The sequence below is a fragment of the Bufo gargarizans genome, chromosome 11, assembly GCF_014858855.1.
Source record: "Bufo gargarizans isolate SCDJY-AF-19 chromosome 11, ASM1485885v1, whole genome shotgun sequence".
Lineage (NCBI taxonomy): Eukaryota > Metazoa > Chordata > Amphibia > Anura > Bufonidae > Bufo > Bufo gargarizans.
Genome location: NC_058090.1, coordinates 63,637,999 through 63,657,884, shown reverse-complemented (window position 1 = coordinate 63,657,884; position 19,886 = coordinate 63,637,999). Strand labels below are relative to the sequence as shown.

Sequence of the window (19,886 nt, the reverse complement as noted above, 5' to 3'; positions counted from 1 at the left end):
GGGATTACCCTAACCCCAAACTTCGACAGAACCCACATAGATTTTTTAGACATCTCAATCACTATCCCAAACAACACCCTCATAACAAAAACTTTTTTTAAACAGGTAGATACAAACAGCTACATACATTACAAAAGCTTCCACCACAAAAAATGGTTACAGAACGTGCCATATAGTCAATACAAACGGGTCAGACGCAACTGCACAGAGGATTCAGACTTCAAAAAACAAGCCAAAATTCTACAAAAACGCTTCATTGAAAAAGGGTACCCAAAAAGTCTCGTTACAGACGCATACAAAAGAAGCATTAAAAATACTCAAAAAGAATGCCTGACCAAAAAAATGACAGAGGAAAACGGAACCCGAACAGAACGACATCTCAACCTCATCACACAATACAATACATCCAATAATGACATATGCATAATACTAACAAAACATTGGCACATTCTGAAACAAGACCCTTATCTCAAAAAATACCTACCCAATTAACCAATAATTACATACAGAAGAGCCCCCACAATCAAGAGTACCGTGGCCCCAAACAAACCAAAACAGGACACGGAAGAAAAAAAGTGCACAACACAGAAAATAACGGGCAGCTATAAATGTAACGAAAGACGCTGCCTCTGTTGTAATACCATTACACATAAAAGCACAACCTTCACATCAACAAAAAACAGTGCCACTTTCAAAATCAAACATAACCTCACCTGCAAAAGCAGCTATGTCATCTACCTGATTGAATGCCAATGCGGCCTCCAATATGTGGGCCGTACCACACAGCCACTACATTGCAGATTAAATCAACACAGATATAATATACGGAAACAGAGCATGAAACATGGCATCTCCAGACACTGCATGACCACAGTAGAAAAAGACAAACACGAGATAAAAATCACACCCATTGACTACGTACCAGCAAACCCCTACAACAGATTCACCAGCCTGCAGAGACGAGAAGTATTTTGGATATTCCAACTGGACACCCTAACCCCCTTTGGATTAAATGAGATCAGTGAAACCATCCTGTAATTCTGAACTATACTCATGCCCCACAACACCTACAGACACACATACGTGCGCCCATGCGCACTAAACATGTAGCTCACTTTATGTTGAGCACACTTATGGGTATGCACTAATATTGACAATTTTAGGATTCCGCGCTTACCCTTTACCCTCACCTCCCTACCCTCTCTTTGCCCCCAAAAGAAAAAAACCCTCCTACAATTGACCCCCACAACATACAGACATAAACCCCTCATCGACCCTCACCTACTACTATCTGCAATAGACGGATCCCAGCTCGATGGAAAATATACATCCCTTCTCAACAAGAATACCTAGAGCGATAAGACCCTCAGACTAACAGTCCCACTTCTTCACTCCATCCCCTTTTTTTAATACGTTCTCGTCCATCATCACGACCACTACGAGCATGTATATATATATATATATTTCTTATATATATACTATCTCTATTATATTATTAATACTCCTATTCTATATTTATTATTTTTATTTATTTATTTATATTTATTTTTACTACTTTTATTTTTACTATTTTTATCTTTATTTTGTCCTTGATTCACATTACTCCCCTGTTTTGTACCTAGTTTGTATCTTTTATCATATTTATTTGAGATTCATTTCATCTCTCCTTTTTTATGATCATCTGTTTTACACACTTCACGCCCCGCCCACACGCGGTTTATAGACAGAAACACCTGCCCATACCCCTGACACGAGAATAACCCCACTACAGACGCCTACATATGTTGCGGCATATAACATATGAATATCCATATGAATCTAGGCCAGATACGGGAACAATTGTCTATACCCCTTACACACAAACTATCGCAACACAGAACCACACATATGCTTGGGGCATATAATAATCCCTTTTTGAGTCTGACAGATCAACCCACTGGAGACCCGAAACAGCACCCGAGCCACACCACTCACTTCTCTATACGATAGAACACAGCAGACCAGCGCCACCCAAGCCACGCCTACCACTCGGATGGACACACAAAGCAAGCGAGGATGGTAACCGCCCCCAAACACTGGAACACGAGGACCATCGCACCGCCCACAGAATACGTCAATCAAGCCCTCCCAGGAGACGCAAGGAAAGCCGGCCCATACACCAATAAGCTGGTCAGGAGCACTACAGTCCTACCGCCCACCCTGCCCACACAGCACGCAAGCTAGGTCCTACAACGACCGGCCGTGAGAAGAGACATAGCCAATAACATGCCAGCAAGCGCCATAGCAAAGATAACAACAAAAGCACGTTCGGACACGCCCCACGCCCACAGAATCCCGTACTATTGCGCCAAAAAACCCCATAAAAAGCACAGTAACCAAAAACCTCCAATGAACAGACCCATTGTCCTGATGAAGGGGGCAGTCCGCCCCAGAAACGCGTAGACTTATATTAATAAAGAACCTACTTTATTTTACCTATCTGAGTCCTGTCTTCTGCAGCAGCGCCATTATAAATAAGGTTCAATTTTTTATCACTATCCACCACTACCTAATCCCAGACACCGTACCCCACGGCTACTGGCAAGAACCTAGGCAGCAGCAGTCACCCCCGCAAGCTGGACGGGTAAGCGCAATCAGTGCTTTGGTGGTTTTTTATAAAAATACCATACGGTTTTACACATGAGGCGCTGCCTCCTGTTTTTTCTCTCTTGTTTTATCTATAGACTTCCTTAGAAGGCAGACCTAATGTCTGTGGAAGCTGTGGGGATGGGGACCTGATGAGGACGGGGAGAGAGCCCCCTCCCTCCACAAACCCTGCACATGCCGCGGTTAGCACTGACCGTGGCATACAAAGGGTTAAAGCGCCGGCATCAGTGTATTCACCATTGCCAGCACATACAGCAGGGGCAAGGCTGTCAGGAACAGACAGACCCCTGTTGCTGATCAGGCAGGGGCAGCTCCTGCACCCGCCCGATCAGCACGCAGTACCTGTATAGTCGCTGTCGGGAACAAACGAAATCCTGCAATTTTCCCTCTGTCCAGTAAGCCTAAAAACAGGTGCCAATTCTTGGTCTGTACAGATCACTTTACTCCAGTTACCTGCTTATCTATACACAGGTGAGGTGATATAGATACATTTCCAAACAGGCATAATTAGAATGACAGATAAGACAGGATCCACCATTCACAATATGTGATTGTCACAGTATATCTATTCTTTCTTTTTACAATGATCTCTGCACAGGTCACAGTGCATGCCCAGGAAACTCTCCCATAGAAGTCATTGAGGTCACTTTCAATCAATTGTGTATATGGCCAATGGGACTGCCGTAAATACAATTTCTTAACGCTTTCTAAATGCTGTTAAGATCAGCTCAGGCAAGATGGCTGCACCCCCATAATCATGTTCAGAAAATCTGTAATCAGAAAATAAAGAGATTAGAAAAAAAAGTTGTGTTGTTCTCTAGTTTCAACTGGCAGATACAATTTTTGATGACACATTTCCCTTAATAAACTGTTCCATAAAGTGCTCTTTTTGTTTGACTGCTGAAGCAAAGCTTCTTTTTTAACTGCATTAAAGGGCTTCTGTCACCCCCCAAAACTAATTTTTCATTTTTGGGCATATTAAAATCCTTATTGGACGACTATTCCCTATATAGGGCTCTTACCTTGTTCTGTGGCTTGGTTTCACTAAAAATCGATCTTTTCAAATATGCAAATGACTTCACTACCAGCAAGTAGGGCGGTCTACTTGCTGGAAGCCGCCGCATCCTCCTTTAAATGAAACGCCCCCTCCTGCTGCTTATTGACAGGGCCAGCGAGCGCTCTGTCAATCAGCAGGAGGAGGGGGCTTTTTTTTTTAAAGAGGATGCGGCAGCTTCCAGCAAGTAGACCGCCCTACTTGTTGGTAGTGAAATCATTTGCATATTTTAAAAGATCGATTTTTAGTGAAACCAAGCCACAGAACAAGGTAAGAGCCCTATATAGGGAATAGTCGTCTAATAAGGATTTTAATATGCCCAAACATGAAAAATGAGTTTTGGGGTGACAGAAGCCCTTTAAGATCTCCGGCAGGCTGTTTTCTGGCAGTAAACAGGCTGTCAGAGCTCTCTGGATCAGGCATAGCCGGATGAGATCACAATGCCCGCTGGCCTTATTAACTATAATGGTATCTGGCAGAGATTTGGTTGCTACGTGCTAAATATATTGGGATTCGGCTGGACGAAAACCATTGCATACAGCGTTTTTTTTTCCAACTGGTATTTGCTGGGTAGCAGCCATATCTCCTCTGGATCTCATTATAGTCAATGAGGGAAATGTATAAATAATTTGGATACTAGGTGTTACCATTGCCATTTTGTGTATGGTTTGTTTGTACACAGTCTGTTCAATTAGTATCAGAATGTGTAGAGACATACCCAACTGACAGGGGAATTATAATGGCCACTTATCAATTTACTCACACATTTCCAAGAGGAATAACAATACAAACTTTCCAGAAAAAATGCCCTAGAATTGTTATTTTATGGGGTGGTCCTGTCTAAAAAGGAGTTGTCCCACTATAAAATGACAAATTACTTTGTTAGATAACACAAAACAAAAATTTTTCAATTAGACGCCTTTAAAATTATTTACTGTGTATAGATGTTGCTTTTATGGCACTGCCTGGTGTTCTTTTGATTCCCTTTCATAACATCCACCTAACGTGTCCAGCGCTGGTAAAAAGAAGCTACTTCTTGTGCACCGCTTCTTATTTTTGTGTAACTGAGCTACTGAACATATGTGACCACCGGCACTGGACACATCAGGTGGACATTTTGAGAAGGAATCAAAAGCACACCAGGAGCAAGCCATAAAAAATATCTGTTATGCATTGAAATCCTGTTATGTTTTCCATGATCTATAACATTTCCATCAGAAAAGGGTATTTTTTTAAAGGTATTCTCCGGGATTTACATCAGGATAGGTCATCAATATGAGATTGTTGGGGATCTGACACCCACACAGATCAGCTATTTAAGGAAGCCGTAGTGCTCCCATGATAACCACAGCATACCAAGCACAATGCCCTCCATTGTATAGCAGCTGTGCCTGGTACTGAAGGTCAGCCTCATTCACATGAATGCGACTGAGCTACGTCTGGGCCATGTGACGTTACATGGCCTAGGAAGAGACTGTGTGACCTATTCATACAGCTACTTTACAGCTTAATATTCTTGATTTTTGACTGTTTTTCTTTTTCATTTAATCAGTACTGTGCCATTGAAAATAAAATACAAAATATTGACCTTCAGGAGTAGTCAACATAGACTATTAACTCTTTCCAGACCTCCTCTGTACATTTACAGTGGAAGTCAGGTCTTTAAAGGCTATGTACACCTTCGGGGGAATATTTTTTTCTTATTATTGCATTTTAATAATTTGGGATTTTATAAAAAATACTGAGCTGTCACAAAGGGTGAACTGTTTATCTAGCTGTGTGACTGATATTTTCTCTTTGTGCTGGTCATCTAATAAATCTTTGTTGTCATTTATCAAACTGGTGTAAAGTAGAACTGGCTTAGGCTACTTTCAGCAAAAACGCTTCCGTTACTGATAATACAAACATCTGCATCCGTTATGAATGGATCTGGTTGTATTATCTTTAACATAGCCAAGACGGATTGTCATGAACTCCTTTGAAAGTCAATGGGGGACGGATCAGTTTTCTATTGTGTCAGAGAAAACGGATCCGTCCCCATTGACTTGCATTGTGGCTCATGACGGATCATCCTTGCTCCAGATCCCATGAAGGAATGAGAACGGAACGGAATGCATTTTTGAGCATTCCGTTCCGTTCAGTTAAGTTTGGTCCCCACTGATGATGAATGGGGACAAAACTGAAGCGTTTTTTTTCCGGTATTGAGATCCGTCATATAGAAAACATGAATGCTAGTGTGAAAGTACCCTTAGTTGCCCATAGCAACCAATCAGATTCCACCTTTCATTTTGGACAGCTCCTTTGGAAAATGAAAGAAGGAATCTGACTGCTTGCTATGGGCAACTAAGCCAGTTCTATTTTAAAACATGGAAAATACGATTAAGAGATCCGCTCACCTCTATTCCCCCATGGTAGGTGCACCAACCACTATTTAAGTGCACCCCTCAAAATGTGGATAATGGAAGAAAGTATGTGGATGGGCACTCATATATGGAGGTAAATAGGACGCAGTTTATTGTTAAGATTCACATTAAAAATACAATCACAATATAAAATAAATACTATATAAAATAGGTGATACAGTAGGAGAAATTCGATTCTTGTGCTGCTTCGTGGGACTGGGGCTGATAACCCAATCTGATCCTCACTTTATATTCACAGGGCTAGATGGTCCTGGAAATTTGAATATTGTGGTAGGTGGGATAGATGGGGCGATCAGTCCCTGCTACATACAATAATATTTCTCTATATTTCATAAGTGTATATTCACATACTTAAAAAGACATATTTCACCTGTGGTGATATAAATGGTCCTAAATGATATTGCCGCTTAATTATCCTGTTTTAAGTTATTCATGTACTTAGAAATGATATTCTCTATATAGGAAATTTCTGCTGTGATTGATAATCTTTGCGAACAGTGACCAGTCTCTGTTTTTATGTCCGCAAGAAAGTTGTTACAACTGAAGCCAGTCTCTCTTGTATCAATCTTTAGGGAATTCCTATATTGACATCCAGGTTATACCGCTATGGCGAGAGTCCTTAGTGATGTTATAGTTCGTTATTTCCCCGTTGTTGCTGTATAATACGTCAAGAATCTTCACCCACTATGTGGGCTTACCTTTGCCTATAGCTTGCAGGGGCTTGCGAATGGATCCGTACTCCACAGATTGGGTTATCAGCCCCAGTCCCATGAAGCAGCACAAGAATCGAATTTCTCCTACTGTATCACCTATTTTATATAGTATTTATTTTATATTGTGATTGTATTTTTAATGTGAATCTTAACAATAAACTGCGTCCTATTTACCTCCATATATGAGTGCCCATCCACATACTTTCTTCTATTTTAAAACAGTTTGATAAATGACCCCCCCATATCTCTAAATTATCAAAAGGCCATAAACACTTATTTAAGCCACATTCTTATCAGTAAGATAAAAATTAAGCTATGATGAGTGTTTAGGAGGTTAGAGACCAGAGACCGTCAGCTGAGCTGCCTGATGGAACAGAGGGAAAATTCACAGCCTGCTACTACAGAATCTCAAGGCTGCACAGACAAGGCTTCAACATTTTTAATAAAGACCACATTTAATAAATACATTTAATGAATACTACACAGTATTTGAGTGTAGGTATGTAAAGTATAGATACTCTTATTTATGAAACACATAAAGAAAATTACACTTACAATTTACTGAATTAAAGCATTAAATGTTAAATGTATGTGCAAAATATTTATATTGTGATGTTTAATTTCCACAGAGGATAATGATAATCCCAAGTCAGATGGAAAGGGTAACCTGTCTGAGCAGAGTGAGGATCCAGAGCCAGACCGTAAACAACCTGGTCAACATTCTGATCCAGAAATGAATTGCGATGAAGATGCTAACAGCTCAAGTGATGCTTGTAGTGAGGAGAGTGAAGAAAGTGAAGACTGTGAGGTTAGAAAAGCAGCAGAAGAGATGGAACAAGGAGGCCTAAGTACATTAGGAAGTATTAGTTCTTTGGGAGCACTTGGTCCCATGCACATTAAAGTAGAGCGATACACTGAAAGTGAAACAGACATGCGTGGACCTGAATCCCTGAGTTCTGGCAGTGCCAAAGACTCTGAGAGTGGAGAGGAGGAAGAAGAGGATGATGAGGAGAGAGCAGTCTGTGTCTCTGGTGTGCTAGGTAGACACCAACGGAGAAAAAGGAGGCGGAGAAAGAGTTTAGGGCAGTGTGGTGGCCGCAGGAGACGTCTGTCTGGGGGATCCAGCCCCAGAGGAATAGAGGGAGCACTAGGGGATCCTCCAAGACTGCTTCCTTCCACTCCTCCCCCAACAGGCACCTGTTCTACGTCATCTGTGCTAAAGATCAAGACAGAAATGGCAGAACCTATTAACTTTGATAATGACAGCAGTATTTGGAATTTCCCGCCTAATCGTGAAATCTCACGCAATGAATCCCCTTATAGTATGACCAAGCCTCCAGCAGGGGGTGAGCACTTCTCCCCATCCCCATCATCTTCTACTGCTGCACCTCCAGCCCTTCATGTCTCTATACCAGACTCTGTTCTCACACCCCCAGGTGGGACGGAAGGAGCTGGGCGCAGCAAAGCGCAATATTCAGGATCCTCAGGAGGCTTGGGTCCTGTTAATTCAGATCCACTTTCACCTCCACTGTCTGCCTCACCTCGCGAGAAACCTCCCCAAACAGGCGGCCCATCAAATTCTCTTCTGTATGCAGGAGAGTTAGAAGCACTACAAAGGCTTCAGGCTGGCAATGTGGTCCTTCCTCTTGTGCATCGTGTTGCAGGAACCCTTGCAGGAACAGGAAGCAGTGGACAGAGGGTGTACACCACAGGCACCATTCGTTATGCCCCAGCTGAGGTGACATTGGCCATGCAGGGCAATCTGCTCCCTAATGCCCACCCTGTGAACTTTGTGGATGTAAATGGTCCTGGATTTGCTCTAGACCCCAAAACCCCAATGGAGATGCTGTACCACCATGTACACCGACTAAACATGTCTGGTCCATTTGGAGGAGCGGTGACAGGTGCTGGTCTTACCCAGGTCCCTGCTGCCAGTGTCTTCACTACAGCTGAAGGAATTTTCTCCTCTCTTCCATTCCCAGTGTACAGCAATGGTATTCATGCAGCACAGACTCTAGAACGTAAAGAAGACTGAGAAAAACAAAGAGGAAAATGACTGAAAGAGAGAAAGAAGATAAAATAGACTTCAGAGAGCAGAGAAAGACGATATATAATAATTCAGAATGTAGGTGGCTTTGTACTGGTGTTAGGGGCAGCTAAACCTGGCCACCCCATGTCTCCTCCGCTGCTCCCTAATCCAAAGCCGCAAGAGGAAGAGGTGGTCTTTCAGACTCAATCCGAATTAATAATATCCTCCAAAACATATTGGGACCACTCGCCCTGTCTTCCACATTTCATACTTAGCTGGGCTGCATACAATAAATGTTTCTCCATCAGCCTCCTTTTCTGCGGCTTTGGTTTAGCTGGCAGATGCCTCTCCGGGGACCGCTCGCACTGTGCCCTTTGCTCTGTCACTTAGAGGAGGGAGCAACGGCTGCATTCTGATCCTTTACAACATAAATTTATTCCAGCACTTTGACTCACATCTCAAATTCCCTCTTTTGACCCGAAACCTTTATGGGCTTCTTTTACTCCTCACCCTGTCACTGCCAAAATACTGAGACATTGAATGTGTTGTAATGTTTATTTCTCAGAATGTTTGGACCTCTCCTTCTCTGCTGCTAGACATTGGAGCCATTAACTTTTTATTTACCAGAAGAACAGTACCATGCATTACTTCTCTGGCAAGGAAAGAGGTGGCAGGCATGCACTACTAGATGATGGAAGTATAGTCAGCCTTGCATTGACCCCCAACATTGCAAAAGGGTGTTGACTGAAACAGTCCTGTAAACACCTGTGTATTGAAGTTAACAAAGATGCCTTTTCAAGGGAAATGTTATGGGTGTGTATATTTTATCATACACACGTCACGTGCAGGAACAGAGAGTTTTCCCCACCAGGTTCACATACTGTGACAAAGATGTGTGTATGAATTCTCCTAACCACAGGATACAATTCAGGTATATGATGCCCAGCTGTTGCTGAGGAAATGTCTTTTAGACACCTGAGAAGGAGCATAAGGTTCTTCTGGCAGTTATCAGTAGCCAAATTACAGTGTTTGCTGTTAATTGCTGCCATTATGAAGTATAACGACTGTTTACTATAAGTTTACAAGGAATCTATTGTTTCCCCTCTCAAAATTTTCCATCATTACATTGTTGTAGATGTTTTCACACCATCCAACCAACACACCATAAGAAATGTTGTCAGAAAGATTGTGAATACTCCTTATCTGAAGACATTATCTATTCTTCCATTAATAAGATATATTAGGGGAGATGTATCAAACTGATGTAGAACTGTCATAGTTGCCCATAGCAACCAATCAGATTCCACCTTTCATTTTCCAAAGGAAAGGTCATTTTCTTGCTCCTCATGCCTGCTCAGAGAAGATTTGAAAATATTGAAGTAATTTAAGAGGTCTTTTCTGATAATTTCAGGAGAAGGTGCCAGGATAATGGGCAGGAGCTGGTAGAGATTAGGTTGGAAAATTGATGGGACGATGAGAAGGATTGGAAGCAGGAAGGCCTTCTCAGCAGTTGGGGGTTAAATAGATAATGCATACCTCAGATTTTTCATTATCTTCTCTCAGATCCCAAATCAATTGTGGAAACAGCAGTGGTAAGGCGCTGGAGGAGAAGTTCAGGTTTGAATGTAAGATCACTAATTGCAGAGGTAGGATATATAGTAAGCAATTCATCTGGTATCCTGGCATTAAAGTGACAGGATTAATAGAAATGGTCTGTATCACTGGGCAAAGTCAGAAGATGATAATGTTTTTTCTATACACATTATACTAGCTCTAGTTAAATTAGAATCTTTTTCCTTGTCAATCAGATAAACTGTTACTCCTTACTGGGATGAGGACAGGGTACTCCTTTACCTTAAATACAAGCAACGTTTTGCTTTGTTACCTACTCACAGGCAACTAAAGCTATTCTATTGCTTCAATCCATGCCGCTCATTAACAATATAAGCCAGGTTGTTTGCCCAGACAAAATAATGATATGGAAAAAGTGGGTTACTTTGCAGATTCCTTTTTTGCACAAAACACTTTACTGACCCGTCGTGTTTTTGGTGTTACATGTTGTGTGTCCCCACCAGCACTGTGTTTCTGTGTTATACTTTACAGTAAATGGAGGGTTAAAAAGTAAGACATAGAAGTCATCTTAACCTGCATATTTTTAACATATATGTTTCTCTTGCTTTGCTACTTTCTGTTCCATGTCTAAAAAGCTTAGACGGGCTTACAAGTTCCTGTAAACAACTAACACATAGAAATGATTTACTGTATTCTCAGTCAGAAAGTCTCAGCCAAATCTTTGGAAAAGGCAAATGGGATTTTCAGGATGTAAGAAAAAAAAGTTAAGAACAAGACAAGTGCAGGCATTGACTGAAGGGGGGAGGGGAATCTGAGTCATTCAGAAACCAAAAGTGTGACGTTTCATGGAATAATGGATTTTTATTTCCTAGTTCCAGTCTGTTTGGCAGCTTATCTGTGACACATCTATTACCAGGTGTGAGACTTTGTAATGTGTTGCTTCGTGTATTAAAAAAAGAGAAAAAAACACAAATCTAAAGAGGTTTAGAAAAAAGAAAAAAAAAACATTTCCAATTGTCTTTTAGCTGTCTCATTCCAGTTTCAACGTGTGTTACAATATGCAGTATATTCTAAGCTAATGTAAGTGTTTATATCTGTTGTCTTTCTCTGTGCTTTTAAAACCGTAGTCTGGGTCTGTCACGTTCTTTACTCCCTGTGTGTCAGTGAATCGGTGGTACCTGGGGGCTTGTGGATGTTTGTATAGTGGCAACGCTGCTTTCACTGTTGGTACACCCTATGGGTAACTTTGCTCTTTCCTTGTTTTATTTTGGCTATCGCTTTTACTGTTGTGAAATTTCAGTACTCTGTCTTAATGACTGTTCTGTAATTTTTACCTATGTCTTATGTCTGTCTTTCCTACATAAACCAGCAAAGATCATTTTTTTATTTTTTTTTTTAAAGCCACCGACATGCTTTGTGCAAGGGAGGAAAGAACAGCTATTTCTTCTTTCTCCACATAGAGATTAACATCTCTGTGACATTGTAGCTGTAGAGAAGTTGATCTGACATATCAGTAGCCCAGTGTACTTTGCATCTATGCTATCTAGAGGAGGCTCAGTTAATGGTGATAGAAACATTGGTGTATTTTGTACACTTTTATCTAGACCTGTCAGTCTTCTTTTACATATGTTAGTAGTCCATGCAGTCCATCTCTGCCTGATGCAGCCATAAATGCTCTTTTTTTGTTTTTTTCCCCAATTACCGGCATTGCAGCCTTCCATTAAACTGAAGGGTAACCCAGATTATCACATTATACAGATCCTACACAATAGTGGGGTACTTTATCACCAACCTGCAATACATGAACTCCTAATTCTAATTTCTCTGTCTCTATCTGTTGCTGCATTTGAACAATTTTCTAGGCATGCATTGCTCCTATATTTCGAGAGAGGCATATTAAAAAGAAATAATACAAACTGCAAGTGTTAAGCCTCCTATGTCATGGTCTTTTGTGTCTCCTTGCAGGGAAGGGGTTAATGTAATGTGGACCCTAGTTCTCTGCCAGAAAATCCAGCCATAAATCCAGTACTAGAAAACACTCCTCTAGAATTTTCTAGAGATGGAATGGGTCAGTATGATGACTCCCTGCACAGACTTGGTGGTTGCAAAACACTGAAATCTCACATTAGATTCTTTTTTGCTTTATCCTTTGTCTTCCATTCTTGTTTTCTGTTTGTTACTCTTCTGTTTCTTTTTCTTTTTATATTTTTAATAGGTGTTTGTGTTGTGTTGAAGATTAAAGAAATAATATTATTAATAATAATAAACTATTGAAGATTTCTGGTTATTTCAATTGAGCAAGTTTAATAGCTGCTTTCAAAATAAATTGTCTGACCATTTTCAAAAATGACAAAAAAGGTCATTTTTTATTTGTGACAACTGTGTCTGTGTTTTTAACTGTTTCTTGTAAATTAATATGAAAACTTTATGAGGTTGGTGCCACTTTGGTTTATTATTCAAATAAAAAGGGGAGGGTTAATAGGAAATAGAGTAAAAAAAAGTATACCTGTAAACCCAGCAGTGTTACCAACTTAAACGTTTAAAAGTATATATATTAAAACGTTAAAAAATGTGAACGTTATGGGTACGTTTTATCGTGTTTTGAATACTAACTCAGTTTTAACTCAACGTGCCTCATCTGTTGTAAAAAAAAATATAAGAAAAACATTATTTTTCCATTAACCATCAAATTAATACGGTGCAGAAAAGAAATGAAAAAAAAATAAGCAAAAAAATCTGTACATAATTTCATTTTTTTTAAACAAGGTTCTTTTTATACTTTTCTAGGCCTGCTTACACACCATACATGCTGTCTTTTATGTAAATTAATTTTGGATTCATCCGGCAGGTACCATTTTCATAATAAACTTTACATTTTGGATTTATTTGCAGTTTTGGCATCTTTTATTTCACACATTAACACCATCTTGATCAAGATGAATCTTATTGCTGGGTCATATATTATTTTTAAACATTAAGGCCCGGATTTATCAACAGGAACAATTTGCATTTTGTCTTTGCATTTGTCTTTTTGTGTGATGGTAACGATCTGTGAGGCAAATTGATGAAAGTGGCACTAAGCACAAACAAACCTCCCTATGATAAATAAGGTAAAAAAAACAATGCCCACAAAACAGCTGGAAGTTGACTTAGCAGGAGAACAAAAAAACATTTGCCTGTCGCAGTATAATGATACATTTGTCTAGCAAAGTAAAACAACAAAAAATAAAGACTAATTCAATATGATAAATCGGGGCCCTGGTGGTATTATATCTCGGTCTATAAACAGAGCAGAGTTTATTTCAAGGGGTCTGTCAGGATTTTTGACCTTTGCCATATTGCTGACAGCAATATGTAGGGGCCGGGATGAGCAGTACAATCATAACTTTTGTGGAACTTTTATCATCAAGATTAGTGCAAATATGATGTTTTATTCTGCCAAATTCTGCTCTTTCAAGTAGCCAGGGCAGAGCTGATGTGCTCTCTCTTTTTATGTTTACTTCACTTTATTATTTTCAAAAAGTGTCAATCTCGCGCAATAAGCACACGAGCATTAATCGACAAAATTACATTATACCAAGAAAGGATCACACAGGATCCACAATGTCAGTGACAATCAGTGTGAACAAATGGTACAAGTAAGCAAACAACACTAGAAAAGTGTAGAGACTATACTCAAATAAACGGCATTGTACATACCATACATCAAATTAGGAATCTAGTGCCTCACCCCTAGAAACCCTACAGAAATCAAGGGAAGACAATACGCATGTAACATTCATAGATGATAAACCCCCCTGTAAAGACCCTTGAAAAAAGAGCAAAAAGACCCATGAACGGGAAGTAATCTATATATAATATATAGGTAATCAAATGGCTAGCGTAAAAGAAGGGAATATAAGAAGCAAGCTGCAAAACTATTATTCCCTAGGTCTCGTCCCCTCCCCTGTGTTACTGAGTTCCCCTAATAGCCTTGAGAAATCTGAAGAGTGGACAAAATCCACCAAAGAATTCCATCTACCATAGAAAAGACTCTCCGTGCCCTGCGAAAGTGCTGTAAGTTCTTCCATTCCTAACAAACATCTGAGTTCGGACGCCCATGCACAGAGAGAGGGAGCCTCCACCTTCTTCCACTGGCGCGGAATTACCATACGTGCTGCTATCAGAAAGAACCGTAGCAGATTTTTCTTAATACTAGCTATCGAGCCAGGGATAAGCGATAGAAGAGCAATCTTAGGGGAGTTGGGAACCGTTTTACCTGTGAATTTGTTGCAAATGAGGAACACCTGGTCCCAAAAATGTTTTATTATTGGACACTCCCACCATATATGTATTATTGAACCCACCTCCGAATTGCATCTCCAGCACAGGTTAGAGACATTCGGGAACATCTTGCTTAGATTCGAGGGGCAATAATACCATCTGGATAGAATCTTATAGTTCTTCTCCTTCGCATGTGCAGCTATAGACAATCCATGAGAGAGAGTACACACCTTCAGGACATCCTCCGTTGATAAGGATAGCCGTAGGTCAGACTCCCACTTTTTAAAGAACGGGGCTAAATCAGGACTACTACAGTCCATTAGAAGCCCATACTCTGTGAAATGAGCTTGTAATGAACATCAGGCTTCACATAGATATTGTCAAAAGCTGTCATATCAGGACATGACCCTTGGTCGAATAAGCTGTGTATGAAAGACTTTATCTGGGCAATATGCAAGCCACGTGGAGCCATTCCGTCTATCATCAGGTACAAGAGAACCATAATTTTGCAAGCGTTTTTGTATCATAGCGTCTCGGATCCTAGGACATTGGGATTTGTGCCAAATCTGAAAATTAAGTGCCCCTTCTCCTACCATGAAATCAGGGTTACTCATGATTGGGGTCATAGGACCTTTTTTGTGCGAAATCTGAAACTTTGAGGTCCAATAATCCCAGCAGGCCAAGGCGTGTCTCACCAAGAAAGGCCAACCCTCTTGGGCTGGGCGGTTGGTAAGCCATGGTGCTACCGATAAATCTATTGGGGAGAGCTCCCTCTCCATCTTAATCCAAAGTTTCGGGGAGTCTCTATCTGACCAGTTTATGATCCTCATCACCAATGCTGATGCATGATATACCTTAAGATTTGGTAGACCCAGCCCTCTCTTATCCCTATGTTTAGTCAGCACCCCAGAACCAATCCTAACCCTACCTGAATTCCAAATGAATCGATTAATGGCCCTCTGAAGAACCACAAAATATCCCCTTGGTACACTTATTGGGACAGTTTGAAAAAGATACAGAAATCGCGGAAGAATGTCCATCTTAACGACCCCGAGCCTACCAAACCACGAGATGTGCTTCAAAGAGAATTTCTGTAAATCTTCCAACACCTTCTTCTGTAAGGGTAGGTAATTAAGAGGATAGAGTAGATGGAGCTGTTTGGGGATCTGTAATCCTAAATATGTTATACTAACGCTCTGCCATTGAAAGGGAAAATTGCTTTGAATTTGGGAAGCTACCTCTGTCATTTTAAATTTACTCAGTAAGCCGAACCTTTGGAATTCTTGTAGAATAGATGGGACAGCGACGTGAGGATTTGAAACATACATAAGGAGGTCGTCAGCGTACAGTGACAATTTATGATGCGCACTCCCAAATTGTATGCCTGTAACATCTGGGTTAGCTCGTAATGCATTAGCCAGATGTTCCAAGACTATCACATACAATAAGGGAGAGAGCGAACAACCTTGCCGAGTCCCATTTTTTTATGTAGAAAAGGGAGGCTAGTATACCATTGGTTCTCACTCTGGCAGTGGGAATCGTATATAAAGCACCAATTTTCCCTATTACTGTGGGGCCTAAGCCAATTTGTTTCAGCGCAGCAATCATAAATTCCCAATTAACTCTGTTAAACGCTTTTTCTGCGTCGACTGAGAATAAACAGAGAGGAACCCCCCTACTTTTAGCCCTAGAGATAAGGTTAATCGTGCGAATAATATTATCCCTGGCTTCTCTACCAGGTACAAACCCTACTTGGTCGCCATGGATAACACCACAGTTTATCAGGGATATGGGACGATAATTAGTGCAAACTTTTGGGTCTTTATTAGGTTTCAGGATTACGACTATATGAGCCTCCAGGGACTGTCTAGGAAAGGGACAATAAGGAGACATGCTATTGAATACCCTTAAAAGAAAAGGCAATAATAGCTCTTTAAAGTCCTTAAAAAAGGGTGCAGTAAAACCATCTGGACCAGGGCTTTTACCCCCCTTTAGTGACTTCAAAACTTCTCCCATCTCCTGTTCCGAAAAATCTTCTTCAATTTCTGTTCACTTTTCTATGGGTATCGTGGGAAGAGCCGTATCTTCCATATATGTATTTATTCGGTCAGCGAACGCCTCTGCAGGCATGTCCGCAAATTGTCCCCGGATATTATATAGACCCTCGTAGTACACTTTGAAGGTTTCTGCTATTTGTCTTGGATGATGCATCAGAGCACCACTAGCATCCAATATATTTGGAATGAAGCTAGCCTGTTGTTGAGGGTGTATATAACGTGCTAGCGCCTTCCCGGGTTTATTAGAATGCGCAAATAAATAGCTGCGAAACCGCTCAGTGTTCCTGAAAACAGAGGCAGAGAGTAACATTTTAAGTTGGTCTCTAGCCGACGTAAGTTCAGAGAGAACGTGTGGATCCAGTGATTGCTTGTGTGATTGCTCCAGATTGGCTATCTGCCGCAAAAGTTGCCGAATCTTTGCTCCCTTCTCTCTTTTGAGTCTGGCACCATGGCTTACCAAAACGCCCCGCAACACACATTTCAACAGGGGAGGGCTGTGTCATCTAGTGAGTGATTCTCAATAAATTGTCTGATCATTGACTCTAGATCAGCCCTACATACACTATCCCTCAAAAGGGTCTCATTTAGCCTCCATGTCCACTCTTTAGCTACCAGGTCCGGTAATTCTAGAGACAAAAATATTGGTGCGTGATCTGACCAAAGTGGGGTGCCTATGTGTGGGTTAGGAGAAAGGGACAACGCATGGTGAGATATCAGGAATCTATCTAATCTGCTGTAGGATTGGTGCGCCGGGGAAAAGTAAGTGAAATCTTTATCCTTAGGATGGAGTATCCTCCAAACATCAACCAACTGTCTGGCATGTAGCAGTTGTTTAGATCTGTTAATTGTCGACCAGGGAACCGAAGTTCTGCCTGAAGAGGAGTCCAGAGCGGGCTCCATGATCATGTTGAAATCACCACCCAACAGCACCAATCCCTCAGCAAAGGCATCCAACTTAGTAAGAATACCTGATAGAGCTCTGCTTTGTCTGGTATTTGGCAGGTAGAGATTCCCAATGGTGTACACTCTCTCATGGATTCGCAGCTTCAGGAACAGGACCCAGAGGATCCAATTGCGACTCTAAAAAGGTATAAGCCAGTGATTTATGAAGAGCAACTGAAACGCCTTTAGACTTAGAATCTGGATTAGTGCTATGGACCCAAAATGTATAATGTCTTGACAGGATCTTTGGGACCTGCTCTCTTTTGAAATGTGTTTCCTGCAGCAGCAGAATTTGCACCCTCTCCCTGTGCATGCCGTATAAAACCCCTGAGCGCTTATCCGGGGTATTGAAACCTCGAATGTTTAGAGAGGCCAATTTCACGTTAGGCGGCCCCACCATATTGAGAAACTCAGATTGTACCCTAGGCTATATTCAAGAGCGCAGCAGAGGGGGATAGTCAAGGGTTCGCACAAACCACCCCAAGAGTACCTTGCGTCCTGAGGAGGTCTGGCAATCACCGACTATCCAGACAGGAAGGTAAAAGTAAAAGGGAAGGAAGGAAAAAGGAAAGGGACATAAAGGGGTGAGTTGCAATATCAGGTAACTGTCCCAAGTAGAGGGACCGACTTGTCCTATACCAAATAGAACGAGGGTTACAATAGGAGACGGACTTCCAATGCCGGACCAAGGAAGCCGCCACAGGGCTGAGGAGCCCCGAGAGCCACAACTAATAGATGAACATGAAAACAATCACATACAACTTTCATTATCTAGCAAAGCATTTCTGTAACACTAAGCTTCAGGTAAACTAAACTCTGTAAACTTTAGAAAAAATATAGGAAAGTTAGCCGTAGGCATGAGAGTAACACAATCAGAGAGAAGAAAGCATAAGTGCCCTTTCAATCCCACCAAATAAACACTTATTTCTGAGGTTGTCCCTGGAATAGCATGAGAGACAAATACTTATACAACTCAGCCTCAGGTTTACGTTCACGCTGGCTGCTGAGGATGCATCCTCCCTGAAGCCGCTCTTCTAAGGTGCCCGCTTGAGGACCGAGATGGCAGAGCTGGAATGACCTGCCATTCAGGTAGATGAACTGGTGGTAAGTTCAATGCAGACAGGAACATGTCCAGGTCGTCAGGATCCTGCAGTTCCACACGGTGACTATTCTTACGGACCACTAGTTGAAATGGAAACCCCCAGGAATATGGAATATCCTTAGACCTCAAGAGGTCCGGTAAGGGCTTAAGTGCCCTCCTCTGGGCTAAGGTGTTCCTGGATAAGTCCTGAAGAATCGTCAGCGTGGCCCCGTCGAAATCAATTGTAGAAAGGTTGCCCGCCTTCTTCATTATAGCCTCCTTCACCGAATAATAGTGTAGACGGCAGATCACGTCTCTGGGCCTAGAGGGGTCTGAACTGATGGGGGCTAAAGCTCTGTGCGCTCTGTCCATTTCCAACCGGTCTGCGACAGGTTCCCCCAGGATGTTGCTAAAGAGACCTTGTAAGGTGGGTATCAAGTCCTCCGTCTTAGTGGCCTCAGGGAGTCCTCTAACCCTGATGTTATTCCGTCTGTTACGGTTTTCAATATCATCATGAAGACGGTAAAGGTGACCAATGTGACGATCTCTAACTTCCCCTTGAATCATAAGCTTATCCACCTGAGCAGCTGTGTGATCATGCAGGGACGCCACCTCCTCCAGCTTTTCTTCAACAGCTTTCACATTAGACTTGATCATAGACAACTCCTGCTTGTATGAGTTTTCTAGGCGCTCCACATATTTTTCCATTTCTTGCTTGGTGGGGAGGAGTTTAATATACTCCCTTATGTCCCAGCTTTCACTTGAATTCTCTCCCTCTGCCATTTCCACAGCACCAGGAGATTTTGCTGTAGCGTAGCAGTGCTGGGGAGATGAGGCCTCGTCCCAAGATGGCGTCTGCCTCGTGGTGCCGCCACGCAGATGATCTTGCTTGGACCGGAGTGAGTCAAGTGAGCGACTTGCCGCGATACGACTCTGGGTCTGATTTTGAGACCCCTGCGAGCTCAGCGGTACCTCTGTTTCCGAGGAGTTGCTCCGGTGCACCGGCGTGAAGGGAGCCACGTTCGGGTTGCGGCCTGTTTTGTCTCCTGCCGTCTCCGCTGCAAAATACTTCAGCAGCCCGCTCTTTTCTCCGGGGGATCTTGATG

At 41.8% G+C, this 19,886-nt stretch overlaps 1 protein-coding gene across 1 annotated transcript in view; it reads left to right on the top strand.

Moving 5' to 3' along the window:
• The window catches only part of NPAS3 (neuronal PAS domain protein 3), a 600,688-nt gene extending 590,898 nt beyond the window's left edge, over positions 1-9,790 (top strand). Inside the window, exon 12 of the mRNA XM_044272150.1 lies at positions 7,466-9,790. Coding sequence (XP_044128085.1) covers positions 7,466-8,871 — 1,406 coding nt within the window. The 3' untranslated portion in view covers positions 8,872-9,790. The remainder of the gene's footprint in view (positions 1-7,465) is intronic.
• Positions 9,791-19,886: the final 10,096 nt, after the last annotated feature.